Below are 21,584 nucleotides of genomic sequence, written 5' to 3'. Positions count from 1 at the left end.
TCAGGAACGGAGGCAGATATCAATGAAAGATTACATATTTTTGTCAGAAGATCCACAAGTTCATCTTTGAGTTCTTTCAGAACTCTTGGATGTATGCCATCCGGACCTGGTGACTTATTAGTTTTTAATTCGTCTATCAGTTGTAGGACCTCCTCTCTTGTCACCTCAATCTGACTCAGGTCTTTCAACACCCCTTCCAGAATTAGTGGTTCTGGAGTGGGCAAACACTTCTCGTCTTCCACAGTGAAGACGGAGGCAAAAAATGCATTCAGCTTCTCAGTCATTTCCCTATCCTCCTTCAGTAATCCTTTTACCCCTTGGTCATCCAGGGACCCCACTGCCTCCCTGGCTGGTTTCCTGCTTCTAATATATTTGAAGAAATTTTTATTGTTGGTCTTTATGTTTTTTGCAATATGCTCCTCATAGTCCCTTTTTGCCTGCTCGATCACAGTCTTGCATTTGATTTGCCACAGCCTGTGTTCCCTTTTATTAATCTCACTTGGACTAGCTTTCCACTGCTTAAAGGAGTCCTTCTTACCTTTTACAGCTCTTGGAGGATTGTCTACATAAGAGGGGTGCAGCCTAATATGCGAAGGGAGTTTCTGCAACAAAAAAAGCCCTGAGTGTATGTGCAATACGCCTGCAGGCGCTCTCATGGCAAAAAAAAAAAATTAGTTAAACTGACAATTCCGCTTCTGGTTTTGGTTTTCATCGGGGCTGAGATTACATCGAATGTCTTTATTTCTGCTGGTTGGCTGGATCAAACCACTAAAACGGGAGAAGCAAAGTGCTTATTTTGTTTGTTTAACTTTATTTTATTGAAAACATTTTTAGCCACCTTAGTTCCTTACAGAGCTCATGGCAGTTTACAAGATAGGCAAAATGCATATATTAAATATTTAAAATCACAACTCAGGGCTTAATCAAACTTTATCAAACATGGTCCTAAAGAAAAAATGAAGAAGAAGAAGACTGCAGATTTATACTCCGCCCTTCTCTCTGAACTCAGAGCAGCTTACAGTCTTCTATATCTTCTCCCCCCCAAAACAGACACCCTGTGAGGTGGGTGGGGCTGAGAGAGATCTCACAGCAGCTGCCTTTTCAAGGACAACTCCTGCGATAACTATAGCCAAGGCCATTCCAACAGGTGCTAGTGGAGGAGGGGGGAATCAAACTCGGTTCTCCCAGATAAGAGTCCGCACACTTAACCACTACACCAAATGAAAGTGAGGGACCAGAACATAAAAAGATCCCTGCTCAATCAGACCAGTGGTGCATCTAGTCCATCATCCTGTCTCTCACATTGGCCAGCCAGTTTCTCTGCAGGGCCAACGACAGGGCAGAGCCTTTCTAAGGACATCAGAAGAGCCCTGCTGAATCAGACCAGTGGTCCATCTAGTCCAGCATCCTGTCTCACACAGTGGCCAACCAGTTCCCCTGGAGGGCCAACAAAAGCGCAGAGAGGTTGAGGCCTTCATAAGAACATAAGAAGAGCAATGCTGGATCAGACCAGTGGTCCATTTAGTTCAGTATTCTGTTTCACACAGTGGCCACTCAGTTCATTTGGAGGGCCAACATCAGGACAGAAAAGCCTTCATAAGAAAATAAGACAAGCCCTGCTGGATCAGACCAGTGAGGGTCCATCTGGTCCAGCATCCTGTCTCACACAGTGGCCAACCAGTTCCTTTGGAGAGCCAACAACGGCATAGAGGCCAAGGCCTTCATTAGGAACATCAGAAGAGCCCTGCTGGATCAGACCAGTGATCCACCTAGTCCAGCATCCTGCCTCACACAGTGGCCAACCAGTTCCTCTGGAGGGCCAACAACAGGGCAGAGAGGCCGAGGCCTTCATAAGAACATCAGAAGAGCCCTGCTGGATCAGACCAGTGGTCCACCTAGTCCAGCATCCTGCCTCACACAGTGGCCAGCCAGTTCCTCTGGAGGGCCAACAACAGGGCAGAGAGGCCGAGGCCTTCATAAGAACATAAGAAGAGCCCTGCTGGATCAGACCAGTGGTCCACCTAGTCCAGCATCCTGCCTCACACAGTGGCCAACCAGTTCCTCTGAAGGGCCAACAACAGGGCAGAGAGACCGAGGCCTTCATAAGAACATCAGAAGAGCCCTGCTGGATCAGACCAGTGGTCCACCTAGTCCAGCATCCTGCCTCACACAGTGGCCAACCAGTTCCTCTGGAGGGCCAACAACAGGGCAGAGAGGCCGAGGCCTTCATAAGAACATCAGAAGAGCCCTGCTGGATCAGACCAGTGGTCCACCTAGTCCAGCATCCTGCCTCACACAGTGGCCAACCAGTTCCTCTGAAGCGCCAACAACAGGGCAGAGAGGTCGAGGCCTTCATAAGAACATCAGAAGAGCCCTGCTGGATCAGACCAGTGGTCCACCTAGTCCAGCATCCTGCCTCACACAGTGGCCAACCAGTTCCTCTGGAGGGCCAACAACAGGGCAGAGAGGCCGAGGCCTTCATAAGAACATCAGAAGAGCCCTGCTGGATCAGACCAGTGGTCCACCTAGTCCAGCATCCTGCCTCACACAGTGGCCAGCCAGTGCCTCTGGAGCGCCAACAAATGCTTCATGGAGGCCAAGACCTTCCCTCTGAAGGGCCAACAACAGGGCAGAGAGACCGAGGCCTTCATAAGAACATCAGAAGAGCCCTGCTGGATCAGACCAGTGAGGGTCCATCTGGTCCAGCATCCTGTCTCACACAGTGGCCAACCAGTTCCTTTGGAGAGCCAACAACGGCATAGAGGCCAAGGCCTTCATTAGGAACATCAGAAGAGCCCTGCTGGATCAGACCAGTGATCCACCTAGTCCAGCATCCTGCCTCACACAGTGGCCAACCAGTTCCTCTGGAGGGCCAACAACAGGGCAGAGAGGCCGAGGCCTTCATAAGAACATCAGAAGAGCCCTGCTGGATCAGACCAGTGGTCCACCTAGTCCAGCATCCTGCCTCACACAGTGGCCAGCCAGTTCCTCTGGAGGGCCAACAACAGGGCAGAGAGGCCGAGGCCTTCATAAGAACATAAGAAGAGCCCTGCTGGATCAGACCAGTGGTCCACCTAGTCCAGCATCCTGCCTCACACAGTGGCCAACCAGTTCCTCTGAAGGGCCAACAACAGGGCAGAGAGACCGAGGCCTTCATAAGAACATCAGAAGAGCCCTGCTGGATCAGACCAGTGGTCCACCTAGTCCAGCATCCTGCCTCACACAGTGGCCAACCAGTTCCTCTGGAGGGCCAACAACAGGGCAGAGAGGCCGAGGCCTTCATAAGAACATCAGAAGAGCCCTGCTGGATCAGACCAGTGGTCCACCTAGTCCAGCATCCTGCCTCACACAGTGGCCAACCAGTTCCTCTGAAGCGCCAACAACAGGGCAGAGAGGTCGAGGCCTTCATAAGAACATCAGAAGAGCCCTGCTGGATCAGACCAGTGGTCCACCTAGTCCAGCATCCTGCCTCACACAGTGGCCAACCAGTTCCTCTGGAGGGCCAACAACAGGGCAGAGAGGCCGAGGCCTTCATAAGAACATCAGAAGAGCCCTGCTGGATCAGACCAGTGGTCCACCTAGTCCAGCATCCTGCCTCACACAGTGGCCAGCCAGTGCCTCTGGAGCGCCAACAAATGCTTCATGGAGGCCAAGACCTTCCCTCTGAAGGGCCAACAACAGGGCAGAGAGACCGAGGCCTTCATAAGAACATCAGAAGAGCCCTGCTGGATCAGACCAGTGAGGGTCCATCTGGTCCAGCATCCTGTCTCACACAGTGGCCAACCAGTTCCTTTGGAGAGCCAACAACGGCATAGAGGCCAAGGCCTTCATTAGGAACATCAGAAGAGCCCTGCTGGATCAGACCAGTGATCCACCTAGTCCAGCATCCTGCCTCACACAGTGGCCAACCAGTTCCTCTGGAGGGCCAACAACAGGGCAGAGAGGCCGAGGCCTTCATAAGAACATCAGAAGAGCCCTGCTGGATCAGACCAGTGGTCCACCTAGTCCAGCATCCTGCCTCACACAGTGGCCAGCCAGTTCCTCTGGAGGGCCAACAACAGGGCAGAGAGGCCGAGGCCTTCATAAGAACATAAGAAGAGCCCTGCTGGATCAGACCAGTGGTCCACCTAGTCCAGCATCCTGCCTCACACAGTGGCCAACCAGTTCCTCTGAAGGGCCAACAACAGGGCAGAGAGACCGAGGCCTTCATAAGAACATCAGAAGAGCCCTGCTGGATCAGACCAGTGGTCCACCTAGTCCAGCATCCTGCCTCACACAGTGGCCAACCAGTTCCTCTGGAGGGCCAACAACAGGGCAGAGAGGCCGAGGCCTTCATAAGAACATCAGAAGAGCCCTGCTGGATCAGACCAGTGGTCCACCTAGTCCAGCATCCTGCCTCACACAGTGGCCAACCAGTTCCTCTGAAGCGCCAACAACAGGGCAGAGAGGTCGAGGCCTTCATAAGAACATCAGAAGAGCCCTGCTGGATCAGACCAGTGGTCCACCTAGTCCAGCATCCTGCCTCACACAGTGGCCAGCCAGTGCCTCTGGAGCGCCAACAAATGCTTCATGGAGGCCAAGGCCTTCCCCTGAAGTTGCCTCCTGGCTCTGGGATTGAGAGTAGTTAGTTCCCCATTTTTTGTGTGGGGAAATATCAGAAAGTTCGTCAAATCTTCAGCAACATTCTCCCAGGAGGTTTGACCAATGGAGCCCAGAAGCAAATATTTGGGAGGGGAGGTTAATTAAAGTAAAATTTAGAGGTTCCAGATTTTAAAGGGACTGCAGAAGACAGCCTAAGGATCAGCTTGGGGCTGGCTTCTTGTAAAGCTCGGTTTAAACCAGGCTGCAAGAGAAGCCAGCCCTGGGAACTTCTGCAGCGCAAGGAGAAATCTACAACTGATGGCATCGCGTGGCACAGCGGCTTAAACTACAGCAGGAGAAGCTAAGATAGCCCCAGGATAAAGCTGGCTTTATTTTTAAGCAGTATTTTTCTTCTTAGGACTACTGGACACTGCCCCCCCCCACCAACATTTGGGATTTCCTAAAAATCCCAGATCTGAATACCATACCAGTATTGGGACCAGCTTTTGAGCTGTGTTGCTGGAGAAGACTCTTGAGAGTCCCTTGGACTGCAAGAAGATCCAGTCAGTCAGTCCTAAGGGAAATCAACCCAGACTCTTCCCTGGAAGGTCAGATGCTGAAGCTGAAGCTCAAATACTTTGGCCACCCAATGAGAAGGGAGCTCTCGCTGGAGAAGACCCTGATGCTGAGAAAGACAGAAGGCAAAAGAAGAAGGGGACGGCAAAAGATGAGATGGCTGGACAGCGTTACTGATGTGACTAACACAAATTTGAGCAGACTTCGGAGGATGGTGGAAGACAGGAGGGCCTGGCGTGACTTTGTCCATGGGGTCGCAAAGACTGTGCGACTGAACAACAACAAATTGGGATCCAGGATTTTTTTGAAATAACGGAAATTTGTTTCGGTCCAATAGACCCGAACTGAAAAATACTGATTTAAAAACTTCCATGCGCCTAGTCTCCAATGGTTTTTCTTTCTTAGGACCAATTAATCGTAGTTTGGTTTGGATGGGGGCATCTTTGACAAACAATCAGAGACCATGACAGTCTTCAGTAACATGATTACTTTTCCCTCCCGTTGCTTTGGCTGCGCTGTATGGTGTGCACTGCACTTTCTCTACAATTGTGTGAGACCAATACCTGTTTATTCTTTTATGGGTCACTGCACCGATATTTGGTTGGCTCTCCTGTGTTGTCCTGCAGCAATTTGTTCTGAAACGGTGAACAAAAGCTTGCATGCGGAGGTGGAATTCTAGCAAGAGCTCCTTTGCATATTAGGCCACACATCCCTGATGTAGCCAATCCCCCAAGAGCTTACAAGGCTCATTTTTGTAAGCTCTTGGAGGATTGGCTACATCAGGGGTGTGTGGCCTAATATGCAAAGGAGCTCCTGCTAGAATTCCACCCCTGCTTACATGTATGGAAACTCCCAGGGAGTCAGCCCAATTCAAGGTCATTATAATCCTGATCTGATTGCAAATCACTTGTGTGTTAACTAAGGTGATCTTGGTTACACAGTTTCATCTCATGATGCATGAGAACTGAGCCAGGAACCCCTAAATTAATGAGGGACTGGTTTATTCACTTTCAGCTCAATTCAAGGATTTTTCAGACCGCAGTTGCCTTTCTCGCTTTCACATGTGTTGTGCCATATCCTATGATCGCACTCAGGGGTGGAATTCTAGCAGGAGCTCCTTTGCATATCAGGCCACACCCCCTAATGTAGCCAGTCCTCCAAGAGCTTACAAAAAAGAGCCTCGTAAGCTCTTGGAGGATTGGCTACATTAGGGGTGTGCGGCCTAATATGCAAAGGAGCTCCTGCTAGAATTCCACCTGTGATTGCACAATTGGTGGGATTGGCTCAGACTTCTCCACATGGTTTCCCTCTGTTCTGGGGTGAGATGGGCGTTGCTTTTGTGTGTGTGTGTGTGTGTGTGTGTAGCATATGGCCATTTCTGCAGTGTCATTTGCTTTGCCTCTGCTCCTTGGAATACATGGAGAACGTGCCAAATCCTTGCATGCAGATTTACATGAAAATAGCCCCATTGGCTTCAGTACATTTACTCTTGTGTCAATCACAGGACGCTCTCAAACGGCAACTCTGAAGCAGAAAAGATAATTTATTGGCTCAGCCCCTTGGCCGTTGTGATTTTTAGGATGAAAGCATTAAAAGAATGTAACAAAAAGAAGAAGGGTTTTCCCCACTGGGGAGAAAGGTGCAAATTTGCTTAATGTAACAGCCGTGCAGAATAAACTCCCAGACGCTTGGGAGTCACACAACAGGGAGGAAGGGAGGAATTAAGGCTAATTTATTCTTTGCATATCAGGCCACACACCCCTGATGTAGCCAGTCCTCCAAGAGCTTACAAAAAAGAGCCTTGTAAGCTCTTGGAGGATTGAACATAAAAGAAGCCATGTTGGATCAGGCCAATGGCCCATCCAGTCCAACACTCTGTATCACACAGTGGCCAATATATCTATATATAGATATAGATATAGATATACACACACACACTGTGGCTAATAGCCACTGATGGACCTCTGCTCCATATTTTTATCTAATCCCCTCTTGAAGCTGGCGATGCTTGGCTACATATGATTGGCTACATCAGGGGTGTGTGGCCTAATATGCAAAGGAGCTCCTGCTAGAATTCTCTCGCCACTGCAGTTTCCAAACTGGCTTTCTTTTTTATACCTGTCTTCCTGATTTGCTGTTATATTTCTAATTCTTTCTGTAGTTAATTTCATTCATTTATTAAATAGGTGGGAGGAGGGAGGGAGAGGTGGGAAGAAAGCAGCGTTTACTTTAAATGCATTTTCCAAGCTGCTGGCCGGCTTGGCTTGGAGAAGTGATTTAAAGGGAGAAACGTAGGCTTCCCAACCCTCCCGCTCTGGCGGGAGTCCCCTGGGTTTGCAGCCTCATCTCCCGGTCTTCAAGAAGTGGGAAGTGGGGGGGGGGTGGAGGGGGGGGAGAACATACCTGTAGGCTTCATTATAGAGCTCCTGAGCCGTTTGTAAAATGTCTGCCGCTTTAAGGCTGGGCAGGGAGCAGAAAGGGCTTGGGAGAACAGCCCCGCCCTTTCTTTTGCTTTCACTTTCACAGCAAGAGTTCTCCGGAAGAAGATCTGGTAAGTGTGTGTGTGTGTGTGAGGGAGGGGGCAGGGGATTCCCTGGTTTGGAGGCCCTCCCCCCTTTTAGAAAGCGTGGGGGGGAGGGAAATGTCTACTGGGCATTCTATTATTCCCTATGGAGAACGATTCCCATAGGGAATAATAGGGAATTCATCTGTTGGTATTGGGGGCTCTGGGGGGGCTATTTTTTGAGGTAGAGGCACCAAATTTTTAGTATAACATCTAGTGCCTCTCCCCAAAATACCCCCCAAGTTTCAAAATGATTGGACCAGAGGGTCCAATTCTATGAGCCCCAAAAGATGGTGCCCCTATACTTCATTATTTCCTATGGAAGAAAGGAATTTTAAAAGGTGTGCTGTCCCTTTAAATGTGATGGCCAGAACTCCCTTGGAGTTCAATTATGCTTTTCACATCCTTGTTCTTGGCTCCACCCCAATGTCTCCTGGCTCCACCCCCAAAGTCTCCTGGCTCCACCCCCAAAGTCCCCAGATTTTTCTTTAATTGGACTTGGCAACCCTAGAGAAACGCCTTCTCCAAGCAAGCTGATGGCGTGGCGGGGGGCCCTTCAAGAGCCACACAATATGTGTGAAAGAGCCACACGTGGCTCCCAAGCGGCAGTTGGAGCACCCCTGCCCTAGGGCCCTGAAACGACCATCCGTATCTGTTGGTCTATGCTGAGGCACTGATTATTTTGCTGAATTTTTTAGAGGTTTTTCATCTGTGGATTTTAAATGTGATTCTTAACTGTTATAAAGGTACGATGGAATCCGCCCTGAGCCCGCTTGGTACGGTTGGGATATAAATATAAATAAATAAATAAGGACAGGATATCCCGGCTTTTTTGAGCAAAAAAAGGAAAAGAAGCGGGGGAAGGGGAGAACAGGTGCACACGTGGACATGCACACACACACACAGACATTCAGAGGAAGGTGATCCCAGTGTGAATGATGGCTTGTTTTAACACAGGTACCTTCCATTGTTGAAATATTTCTCTGCTGGGATGGAAATTTAAAAAAAAAACACCAAAAAAACCCACCCATCCCCTGCTGAGCAGTTGGGTTGTGCTGGAAATCACCCGTGCGAAAAACTTAGTTGAGCTTGTGAGCAAATACGTTTCCCTTTGGGGAAGAAAGCACAGGAGAAAACCAGTTTTATTAGGAACCGGGTCAGGGGGGAACAAGGAAGATATGATCCCGGTGGGCAGACATGTTCGTCTGAAGCAACAGAGACAACAGCGGGATGTTTATGTTGTTGTCTGAACTCAAGCAAAAAAACACGCTAACATTGGGCAACTCAAGTGGATTTTTAAGGCAACGTGAAAGATGCCTCGGTCTTTTATTTGTTTTGGACAACCGAGTCAGATAAGGAACTATTTTCTCAGGCTCTCAGAGTCCAATCTGGAGAACAGATGTCAATGAGATTAGCAGAGATATTTCAGCATAATGCATTACGAATGCATGAAAAAGGCAAAATGAATTGAGACATACAGAGTGTCGGAAGGTGTATCTTGACACCACTTACCTACTGTACAGTACACTGACGTCCCTGGAAGAAGAGCTTTAAGCCTCGAAACGACCTAAGGACTGTTTTTTTATGAGCGTCAGACTTCAGTTAAGACCATCAATTGGTGTGGACATTGTTCACCAAGAAAGAGTCAGTAGGAATAAGAGTAGCTTATCGTGGATGTTGATTTGTTGTACAATTTCTCATTATTTCTATGGACACATTATTTATACTGAATTTTGAATTAATACCGAATATGGAGTGTTGATATACACTGGTCTGGTTGCCTTTGATTTTTTGCACGGGGAGAGGTTTTCTGTTGTGCTTGTAATAGTTCCTCTGTGGTCCCGATAGCCCGTCATGTCATTAAATTTATGCTGCTACTTCTCTTGAGTAAAACCAAGATAAGTGGCAGCACAGTAGGCGAGAGTGGCAATATTCCCTCTAGGCTGCATAATCTTGTGAGCAAAAATTCTACTTCGTGAACTATTGGCATTCAAGTTGTGAGCGGCTGCATCAATTAGTGTGCCCTGGGGTTATCCAGTTTGGTGTAGTGGTTAAGTGTGCAGACTCTTATCTGGGAGAACCGGGTTTGATTCCCCACTCCTCCACTTGCACCTGCTGGCATGGCCTTGGGTCAGCCATAGCTCTGGCAGAGGTTGTCCTTGAAAGGGCAGCTGCTGTGAGAGCCCTTTCCAGCCCCACCCACCTCACAGGGTGTCTGTTGTGGGGGAGGAAGGTAAAGGAGATTGTGAACTGCTCTGAGACTCTTCGGAGTGGAGGGCGGGATATAAATCCAATATCTTCTTCTTCTTCATCTTCCTGAGCGAAGACAAAAAGGTGTGAGCCGGAGGCTAAAACTCTGTGAGCTAGCTCATGCTAACTCGGCTTCGAGGGAACACTGGTAGCAAGTTAAACAGTTGTGCAAAATAAACACATAGGAGTGTCACAAAATCTTTACTGTCTCACAATACAACCGCACACTCAAACGATCGGTACCATATAGTCAAGATAATTTCCAAAAGTGGAAAGGGCTCCAGTTGTTCACAGTCTCTAAAATGGCAAAAGGTGCTCAATTATTTTGTCCATCGATATTAGTGCATCAGTTGCTCAATGCTGATAAATCCAAGTAGGATGGAGTCCTCCTCGTGTAGATACCGTTCCCAGGAATAGGATATTTCCTCTGCGTGTTCGCCAGGCTTGCGAGCAGTGCTTTTATAATAAAGCTAATCAATGCAATTCTAGTTTGAAGAATTTATTACCAGCCGTTATATATTTCGAACCCTTTAACATGGGACGGCATGAATTATAACACTGTTGGCTTGCCTTTCAGGTTCTGAGTTACGTTCGTACCGAAGGAGATCCGCTCGATGCAAGTTTCAGCCTCAACCAGCCTTATCAGGTTCGTACTGTGGAACATTCGCTCGGCACGGACCAGGAGCCCATGGCCGACAGTTGCGTCTACGAATACGTCAGGAATAAAGTTCAGTGCGTGGCAGTCACCAAAATACCCCTAAGGTCAAAGGCCATCAGCTGTTGCAGGAGCCACACAGAAGACAAACTCATCCTGGGGTGCGAAGATTCGTCGGTCATCCTGTATGAATCCTACCGCCAAGTGACTCTCATTGCGGAGGCGGAAGTCTTGCCTTCCTTGATGTGCTGCCATCCTGGTGGGGCCCTGATCCTCGTGGGGAGTTCGCAAGGGGAGCTCCAGCTGTTTGACATTGCACTGTCCCCCCTTAAAGTGCAACTCCTGGCGGAAGACTTCTCCTCCAAAGCCACATTGCAGCTGAGCGAACATTTCGATATCTCCAGCAGTCTCGTCCAGATGCAGTGGGCTGCCCCTCAGGTTCCATCCCAAAGCACGGATGGGGTGGACGTACATGATCTTCTGTTACTTAGGTTCGACAAAGGACCTATTGGAGGGCTTCGTTTCAAAACTGGTGAGTTAACTGATTCGTTGCTCCTTACATCACAGTATATTTGACATTTGCATTTATTTATTTATTTATTTATATTCTGCTTGTTTCCCCATTTGGGATTCAAGGCAGCTTAGGACATAGAGAAGAAGATGATGATGATGATGATATTGGATTTATATCTTGCCCTCCACTCCGAGTCTCAGAGTGGCTCACAATCTCCTTTACCCGCCCCCCCCCCACAACAGACACCCTGTGAGGTAGATGAAGATATTGGATTTATATCCCGCCCTCCACTCTGAAGATTCTCAGAGCGGCTCACAATCTCCTTTACCTCCCCCCCCCCCACAACAGACACCCTGTGAGGTAGATGAAGATATTGGATTTATATCCCGCCCTCCACTCCAAAGAGTCTCAGAGTGGCTCACAATCTCCTTTACCTTCCGCCCCCCCACAACAGACACCCTGTGAGGTAGATGAAGATATTGGATTTATATCCCGCCCTCCACTCCCAAGAGTCTCAGAGCGGCTCACAATCTCCTTTACCTCCCCCCACCCCCAACAGACACCCTGTGAGGTAGATGAAGATATTGGATTTATATACCGCCCTCCAATCTGAATAGTCTCAGAGCGGCTCACAATCTCCTTTACCTTCCTCCCCCACAACAGACACCTTGTGAGGTGGGTGGGGTTGAGAGAGCTCTCCCAGAAGCTGCCCTTGCAAGGACAACCCTTGGAAGAGCTATGGCTGACCCAAGGCCATTCCAGCAAGTGCAAGTGGAAGAATAGGGAATCAAACCCGGTTCTCCCAGATAAGAGTCCAGAACTTAACCACTACACCAAACTGGATCTCATGTAGTTACAGTTACTTTCTCACAAAACCATCTTGTGAGGTAGGTGAGTCTGAGAGTTTGTGACAGACTCAGGAGCACCCAGCGAGCTTTCGTGGTAGAAGTGGGGATTCTGACCTGGGTCTCCCAAGATTCTATTCCAGCATTCTAGCCACTATGCCATACCAGCAATTAACACACACCCCTTCTCCAGCTAACTTATACTGCATTGAATCAACAGTGGGAGGAATTAACTAGAGCAAAAAGACCCAGGTTCAAATCCTCATTCTGCCACAAACTGGCCCTTTTACCATCTCTCACCACTGTTAATTTAATACGGGGCGGGGGGCGTTATAGCAGGAACTCCTTTGCATATTAGGCCACACACCCCTGATGTAGCCAATCCTCCAAGAGCTTACAGGGCTCTTCTTATAGGACCTACTGTAAGCTCCAGGAGGGTTGGCTACATCAGGGGTGTGTGGCCTAATATGCAAATGAGTTCCTGCTACAAAAAACCCCAACCCTGATTAGAAACGAGAAAAAAGGAAACCAAAATCATCTTTCATTTAAAAAAAAAAAAGATGGGGGTTAAAGTGGTCTCAAAGTAACTGGAAAATTTTTTAAAAAGGTGAAAACTAACATGACAAATATCCACATGGAAATCAAGAATAAACTGAAGCAATGCGGGGCCAGAACTTATGTGTGTGTGTGTGTGGGGGGGAAATGTGGGGAAAAGCTTGCATTTAAGTTCTTTGGGAAAGAAATTGTCCTTGTTACTCAAGAAAGTCTGAAGCGGGGAGGAAAGCTTGAGCCCCCATTTTGTCCAGCAGTGTGTTTTAACAGTCGTAGACATCTGTATCGAATGCTAATTAAAGAAGCGTTCTTTGATGTGCTCCTGCGTGATGTCTGTGTTCCTAAATTACCCACTCACCTGTCAAACTGAAGGCCCCTCTGCTTGCCTCTACCTTGTTTTCCTTTGGTTCTCCCTTGTGGTTTCTACGCACAGCAGCTTTCCAGCAAGTGCCGCTTTCCCCTTTCCTATCTCCAGCACATTTGTGTTCTTACAGAGACAAACAGGCTCTCAGTGCGGGGACTCGGGGGGCCTTTCCGCTAATTGCCGGGCTCGGAAGCTTAATTGGACTTGTCTCCCTGGGCACCGTTCCCAAATCAATTAGGCAACGACTGGGCTGTCTCCTCTCCTGCCAACGCAGGTCACTCAGAAACGTACCACCCAAGAGAAGCCAGTCACCTAAATGGGAAGACGTTGACTTCCTCTGTTAAAAGTTATCAGGTGGGCAGCCGTATTGGTCTGAAGTAGCAGGACGAAGTCTGAGTCCATTGGCACTGTTGTGTATGAGGACTCAAGTGAGGACTGAATAGAGTGTTCCTGCCTGGCTCATTGGAGCCATAAGAACGGAGCTTGGGGACTTGGGAACAACGGGCAACAGGATCCAAACCCCTGCTGCCCTGCACCAATCACGGACTCCCCTTCTGGTCTGAATGATCCAATAACATGCTTGTGCAGGAACCCTGAATTGTATATTGTTGGCCCTATTGGGGAGGGACGGTGGCTCAGTGGTAGAGCATCTGCTTGGGAAGCAGAAGGTCCCAGGTTCAATCCCCGGCATCTCCAACTAAAAGGGTCCAGGCAAATAGGTGTGAAAAACTTCAGCTGGAGACCCTGGAGAGCCGCTGCCAGTCTGAGAAGACAATACTGACTTTGATGGACCAAGTGTCTGATTCAGTATAAGGCAGCTTCATATGTTCATTGGCTCCATTCCTGAGTCTTTTTAGTGCAGCCTATACTATGCTGTATCTAATAAAAGAGCTATAATCACTGCTACCTCATCGCTTCATTACATGGAACCCACTATATTATAGGCACCTTTTAAGGCCAACCCAGTTTTATTCAAGGTATAAGCTTTTGTGTGCACACACTCTTCTTCCGGCGAAAACTCATACCTTGAATAAAACCAGAGCTTTTAAAAAAAGCAGGAACGCCCAGGAACGCAGTTCCGGCTAGCTTGGCATCGGGGTGTGTGGCCTAATATGCAAATGAGCTCCTGCTGGGCTTTTACAAAACAAGCCCTGAATAAAACTCCGTTGGTCTTCCGAGGTGCCACTGGATTCAAAAATTTGTCTTGCACACTGCCATCGAATCGGTTCCGGGTTTGAGAGTTTGTTGCTCCAGCTAGTTCGGTAGGTAAGACACAATATAAAGTTCTCTCTAGGCTAGCCGTTTGTTTTAAACTTATACTCTGCCCTTGGGCTCGGGTTGCCTCACAACATTCAATAAAACAATCTTTAACAAGAGATAGATATACTTACAAAACGTTAAATTACTACCCATAAATTGGGGGAGGGACGGTGGCTCAGTGGTAGAGCATCTGCTTGGGAAGCAGAAGGTCCCAGGTTCAATCCCTGGCATCTCCAAAAAAGGGTCCAGGCAAGTAGGCATGAATAACATCAGCTTGAGACCCTGGAGAGCCATGAATGGGGCTGTGGCTCAGTGGTAGAGCATCTGCTTGGGAAGCAGAAGGTCCCAGGTTCAATCCCCAGCATCTCCAAAAAAGGGTCCAGGCAAATAGGCGTGAAAAACCTCAGCTTCAGACCCTGGAGAGCCGCTGCCAGTCTGAGAAGACAATACTGACTTTGATGGACCAACAGTGTGATTCAGTATAAGGCTGCGTCATATGTTCATATGTTCATGTACCATCCTAGGTCAATAGGGGTGGCCAAACTTACTTAACATAAGAGCCACACAGCAAAACATCTGATGTTTGAGAGCCACGAGACTTGAACATCAGATGTTTGAGAGCCATAAGGAAGGAAGGGGAGAGTAGAGAGAGGCGGAAAGAAAGCAACTTTAAATGCACTCACCAAGCCGCTGACTGGCTTGGCTTAGAGAAACGATTCAAAGAGACAAATGCTTTCTCCAAGCCAGCCGACGGGGCAGTGGGGGCTTCAGGAGCCACACATAATATGTGGGAGAGAGCCACAGTTGGGCCACGCCTGGAATAGAGCATGATCATTTGGCACCCAACAGTCACCATCCCAGAATGCTGTCAAAAACAAGCAGCACTGCTAAAAAAATAAAGGTCAAGGGAGTCCCCTGTGCAAGCACCAGTCGTTTTCAACTCTGGGGTGACGTCGCATCATGACGTTTCCACTGCAGACTTTTTACGGGGTGGTTTGCCATTGCCTTCCCCAGTCATCTACACTTCCCCCCCCCAGCAAGCTGGGGGGTCATTTTACCGACCTCAGAAGGATGGGAGGCTGAGTCAACCTCGAGCCAGCTATCCGAAAACCCAGCTTCTGCCGGGATCGAACTCAGGTCGTGAGCAGAGGGCTCCTACTGCAGCTTTACCACTCTGCGCCACGGGGCTCTTCTATTAGGGGGTTAAAAGCAAGACACCCAGATTAAGGGTTAAAGATACAGAGTTGCATCAGGGAAGACACCAAAGCAGTATGGGGGCTAGAAATGACAGAGAGCGGGGAGAGTGGAAAAGTCCAAAATCCTCAGTGGAAAAGCCCAAATTCTATTTGCATGAACTTTAACTTGGTTGAAACGTGTTGAAACTGTAATTCTATGCTACTTTGTTTTATCCCCGTGACAGGCGTTTTCCCGAGAGGTCGCCTTGGCCTTGCGGAAATCATCCAGGAGTACATTCGTCAAGATGAGTTGTATGAAGCCATTAATATCCTGAGTGGCATGAACTGGGACACCATGGGCCATCAGTGCTATGCGAGCCTCAGTGCCATAGTGAACCATCTTCTCAGACAGAAGCTGACACCTGAGAGAGAAGGTTGGTTTGGATGTGCGCGCGCATTATGTACCATCCAGTCGCTTCCAACCTAAGGTGACCCTGTCAATTAATGACCTGTAAAATGCAAAACCTTACACGTATTTCCTTATACTCACGGGTGGAATTTATTTATTTATTTTATTCGATTTATATCCCGCCCTACCCCACCGAGGTGGGCTCAGGGCGGCTCACAACACAAAAAGCTAACAAGGATCAGTTTAAAATACGTTAATAATTATATAATAAAATACATAAAATACCTAAAAATACATAAAACTCATAAAACTGTCAGGAGCTCCTTTGCATATTAGGCCACACCCCGCTGATGTAGCCAGCCCTCCAAGAGTTTAAGCTCCTATCAGGCCCCCGAGCAACTGGCTGTCATCTGCTTCCTTCTGAGTCACAGCTTGCTTTGCAAGGCTTGCTCAATCGCACAGAAGCTACAGAGCAAAGCCTCTATTTTTTTTTCCATTGGCTGAGGCTCCTCCCTTGGGGAAGAAGGGGGGGGGAGGGAGAGCTTACTTTGCCAGGCTCTCTCAGTTGCACAGCAGAGCTATTGAGCCAAGCCTCTCTTCCTTCTGTTGGCTGAGGCTCCTCCCCCTCCTGGTTTCCTGGGGAAGGAAGGAAAGAGCCAGAGCTTCCTTTGCCCAGTTCGCTGGATCTTACGGGAGAGAGACAAAGAAAGCACCGCTAAGACCAACAAGTGCTAATGTTTTAAATATGATTTTTTTTAATGTTATTGTATTTGTCTGTATCCTTTATAAAGTTTATATCTCTGCTACCTGACATTACATTTTATGACACATATGACCGCCCCAACAAGGTCTAATTTATGTTACACCTGGCCCTCATAACAAATAAGTCCGGCACCCCTGGCCTAAAGGGAATGGATGCTAACATATCATTTAGATTAACACAGCAATAATGTGTTTAACACATGGGACATTAATGTGATTTTGTTTTTTAAAGTATCGGTGGTTGGATGTAAGGCTTTTTTTGTAGCAGGAGCTACTTTGCATATTAGGCCAGCCCCTCCCGATGTAGCCAATCCTATTGGAGCTTACAGAAGGCCCTGTACTAAGAGCTTTCTAAGCTCCTGGAGGATTGGCTTACATCTGGGAGGGGGGGTGGCCTAATATGCAAAGGAGTTTCTGCTACAAAAAAAGCCCTGGTTAGATGTGTGTCATTGAATCGACCATCTCATTCTGAGTGACTCCTTTCAAAACTGTAAGAGGTTTGGGATTATTTAATGGCAATTGGGGGAGCAGGGGCGGGGGAACACAGTGATTGCCATCTTGACAAGCTTCCTGCTGTATGCCCTCAGTCCCTTTCCCCCATCCCGCCTGGATCTTCCCAGGTGCCTCCAGTGACTTCTGAAACCTCCCGACATCAACGGATCAATTCAGGTCTCGGGTTTATCTTTGCTCAATCCTGGTGGGATGGCTCTGCATCGAATAGTGGCTGTTATGTTAGAATTTGAGCTGTTTCCAGGATTTAGATTTGGGGTGGGGGGAGGTGGAATTAAACAGGAAGGCTGCATGCTACGTCTCAGCACAGAAGTACCAAACTAGGCACCGAACTCCCCTTTTGCGGCGAGAAAGACGTGCACTGGAGGGTATGGCGAACGATGGATCTTAAGAAAAATAGTTTGTTTTACAAACCTGCCCCCAGGCGATCAGTCTGAGGCCAACCCAGCACTAGAGAGCGAGAGAACAGGCTGATTTCCATAACCTCTCCTGTACCAAGAGACGAGGGATTGAGGTCAAAAACCTCGCCCTTGGAAATGTCTGAAAATACCCAGCAGGAAAGCGGAAGAATGGTGAAAGGGGGAGGTTTTCGTGTGAAATGTTTTTTAAAAAATAAACGGATATTGTGTATGTTTCTCCCCACGTGCAGTCCGGATAATGCTGTTTCACAATAAGCAAGTGTTTCATGTCTTCCGAGATTTATTCTATTCTAACAGAGCTGTCATGGTAAAAAGAAATCGTACATTATTATTAGAAGAGCCCGGAGAGTTTTTTTCCTTGGCAATGATCCGATGGCTATCTCTGACATCTTCATTTCTGCCATCAGCATCAAGCCGGGCTATTTAATGAATCTGGAACGGCTAGTTCTCACTCGTATTCCGCGTAGGCCAAAACGTTTCGGGAGTGTGAAAGATGATGTAAGGGAGATGGCAGTTACCAGAGAGCGTGGCTTGTGAAATTTTAATCAAAATTGGCAGATGCGTTTACAAGAAAACACCTTGGAAGTTCAACTTATCTTGCCATCTAGATTCCAGATAATGTAAAACCTAATTTACTAGCTAGTTGCCTGTGCTCACAGTGCTGAATTATTAATTCGTTGTTAATTAAATAAAATGTAGCCCTACTTAGAACTAGAAGGCAATTATTGCTAAAGACAGGAAAAGTCTGAAATGGACGTGAACAGCGTCGACGGTGTTTTCTTAATCCAAGGAATCATATAATAAGATTAGCCCTTTACCAAAACACAACACATCATTGTCTCCATCTTTGGATCACTTAAAGCCCACAGGTTGTGACTTGGCAAACGAAAAGGGGTCCTTTCAGGCAATTGATGAGTCCCCCTATGCTCACAAAATTTGTTCTTCCAGGGGCTGCAGCTGTAGACTTGGGAAACTCTTAAATTAATACAGGGCTTTTTTTGTAGCAAGAAGAAGATGATATTGGATTTATATCCCGTCCTCCACTCCGAAGAGTCTCAGAGCGGCTCACAATCTCCTTTACCTTCCTCCCCCACAACAGACACCCTGTGAGGTAGATGAAGATATTGGATTTATATCCTGCCCTCCACTGGGAAGAGTCTCAGAGCGGCTCACAATCTCCTTTACCTTCCTCCCCCACAACAGACACCCTGTGAGGTGAGTGGGGCTGGAGAGGGCTCCTTTGCATATTAGACCACACCCCTGTGATGTAGCCAATCCCACAAGAGCTTGCAGGGCTCTTAGTACAGGGCCTACTTGTAAGCTCTTGGGGGATTGGTTACATCAGGGGTGTGTAGCCTAATGCAAAGAGAGCCAGTTTGGTGTAGTGCTTAAGTGCGCAGACTCTTATCTGGGAGAACTGGGTTTGATTCCCCACTCCTCCACTTGCACCTGCTGGAATGGCCTTGGGTCAGCCATAGCTATCGCAGGAGTTGTCCTTGAAAGGGAAGCTGCTGTAAGAGCCCTCTCAGAAGAAGAAGAAGAAATTGGATTGATATCCCGCCCTCCACTCCGAGTCTCAGAGCGACTCACAATCTCCTTTGTCTTCTTCCCCCACAACAGACACCCTGTGAGGTGGGTGGGGCTGAGAGGACTCTCACAGCAGCTGCCCTTTCAAGGACAACCTCTGCCAGAGCTATGACTGACCCAAGGCCATTCCAGCAGGTGCATGTGGAGGAGTGGGAAATCGAACTCGGTTCTCCGAGATAAGAGTCCACACACTTAACCACTACACCAAATTGGCTCTCTGTCTCTCTCTGCCCTGTCTACCTCACAAGGTGTCTGTTGTGGGGGAAGGTGATAAACGAGATTGTAAGCTGCTCTGAGACTCTGATTCAGAGATAATGGTGGGGTATATATCTGCAGTCTTCTTCTTCCTGCTACAAAAAAAGCCCTGAATTAATATATTAAAAATATTTCTGAACAGCAAGTGCTTAGAGCAGAAACACTTCTGGACAGAACAAACATAGACTCCTGTAGACACTATTAGTTTAGTACAGGAGTCCCCAAGCTTTTTGAGTTTGCAAGCACATTTGGAATTCTGACACAGCATGGTGGGCATGGCAACAAAATGGCTGCTGCAGGAGATGGAGTCAACCGCAAAATGCCTGCCACAGTTTAACTTCAGTAAAACCAGGGGTGTCAAACATACGGCCCAAGGGTCGGGTCTGGTCCCCAGAGGGTTTTTATCAGGCCCACAAACATCTAACAGCCATCTGCTTCCTTCTCTCTATCTTGTTTCCTTCTGCATTACAACTTGCTTTGCCAGGCTTGCTCTATCACACAGGAGCTACAGAGCAAAGCCTCTCTTTTCTCCACTGGTTGACCAGCACATGAAGCAAATTATGTACAAAAGCTCACAATGCCCAGCCGTTTCATGTTTTGCTCCAGGTCTTAGGCACAATGCATGAGATTTCTGTAATGAACGTTAATAAATCAAACGTTGGTTTGCAACTTACAGACACATACCTGAACCACACCTGAACAGCATACTCAAGATTGCTGCAGCACAGACACTGTCTCCAGATTGTGATGCAATAATTCAGAGCAAGAGGTGTCGGTTATCAGAAACAGTTAAATAAACAAAATATTGCAAGAGTGCTGATCTGCTTAGCATGTTTTAAGTTTTAAAAAAAATTAATCATGTTTATGCGTGTCCCTTATAAGTTTAGATGTCCACTACCTGCCATTACATTTTATGACACAGATGGCCCGGCCCAACAAGTTCTCTTGTTATGCAGACTCTTACCTGAGAGAACCGGGTTTGATTCCCCACTCCTCCACTTGCAGCTGCTGGAATGGCCTTGGGTCAGCCATAGCTCTGGCAGGGCTGTCCTTGAAAGGGCAGCTGCTGTGAGAGCTCTCTCAGCCCCACCCACCTCACAGGGTGTCTGTTGTGGGGGGAGAAGATATAGAAGAAGAAGATATTGGATTTATATCCCGCCCTCCACTCCGAAGAGTCTCAGAGCGGCTTACAATCTCCTTTACCTTCCTCCCCCACAACAGACACCCTGTGAGGTGGGTGGGGCTGGAGAGGGCTCTCACAGCAGCTGCCCTTTCAAGGACAACCTCTGCCAGAGCTATGGCTGACCCAAGGCCATTCCAGCAGGTGCAAGTGGAGGAGTGGGGAATCAAACCCGGTTCTCCCAGATAAGAGTCCGCACACTTAACCACTACACCAAACTGGCTCTCCAGTTATATCCAGAAGATATAGGAGATTGTAAGCCGCTCTGAGACTCTGATTCAGAGCAAAGGGCGAAGTATAAATCTGCAGTCTTCTTCTTCTCATTTATGTCAGATCCAGCCCTCATAACGTGAGTTTGACTCCACTGAGTAACATAGCGCAGATCCTTATGCTGCCACCATATGCACAGCCAATCAGATCTGCAGTTTACCTGTTGTTGGGCGCTGCAAAAGGTGTCAGCAGGTGTCGTGTCGCCCACGACACGGGCATTACATTGGGGAGTCCTAGTTTAGTGTTCAGTTTCCTGCAGTGTATCAGAGTTATTCTGAGAGAAGCAAAATGCTCCCATAGTTTTCAATGCTCCTTGGACCGGCACCAGAAATCCCTTCTAGGATCCAGTCTGTGCAGGGCTCTTCACCTGGTGACCAGTGGCACAACATAAGAACCGATTTTTAAAAACACCAAGAAAAAGCCCTTCAAATGGGAAATTGCTCATTGCTCATTCAAACCACGTCACACTGAGTCAGTCTTCCCACATGCAAATAATTATGAAGAGAATAGATTATGTATTTTATCTTCTGGCAGCTTCCCCCCCCCCAATCCCTTTTTTGCTTGCAATAATTGTAGAAACGACTGGACAAAGTAGGAGTCAAGTAACACCTTTAAGACCAACAAAGTTTTATTCAGAATGTAAGCTTTCGTGTGCTCTAAGCAGACCTTCATCAGACGATAGGATGGAACGGCAAAGAGTCCTAAATATAGAGAAAGTGGGCAGTGAATTAGTATGCAAAATCATGGAACTGTTTGTTGGCAGATGAAGAGAATCACAATTTGGGGTCTGGCGATTGTTAGTTTATGTTAACTGGGCTGCATCAAAAAGGGGGCAGTATAAGTCAGAATAGCAGATC

General features: G+C 47.8%; 1 protein-coding gene across 1 annotated transcript in view; it reads left to right on the top strand.

Moving 5' to 3' along the window:
- Window positions 1–21,584, top strand: part of WDPCP (WD repeat containing planar cell polarity effector) — a 326,846-nt gene that overhangs the window by 175,270 nt on the left and 129,992 nt on the right. Inside the window, exons 10-11 of the mRNA XM_060257471.1 lie at window positions 10,548–11,157; window positions 15,581–15,769. Coding sequence (XP_060113454.1) covers window positions 10,548–11,157; window positions 15,581–15,769 — 799 coding nt within the window. The remainder of the gene's footprint in view (window positions 1–10,547; window positions 11,158–15,580; window positions 15,770–21,584) is intronic.

Source organism: Heteronotia binoei, chromosome 1, assembly GCF_032191835.1.
Source record: "Heteronotia binoei isolate CCM8104 ecotype False Entrance Well chromosome 1, APGP_CSIRO_Hbin_v1, whole genome shotgun sequence".
NCBI lineage: Eukaryota > Metazoa > Chordata > Lepidosauria > Squamata > Gekkonidae > Heteronotia > Heteronotia binoei.
The sequence above is the reverse complement of the archived record's forward strand: the minus strand, read 5'-3'. Positions and strand labels throughout refer to the sequence as shown.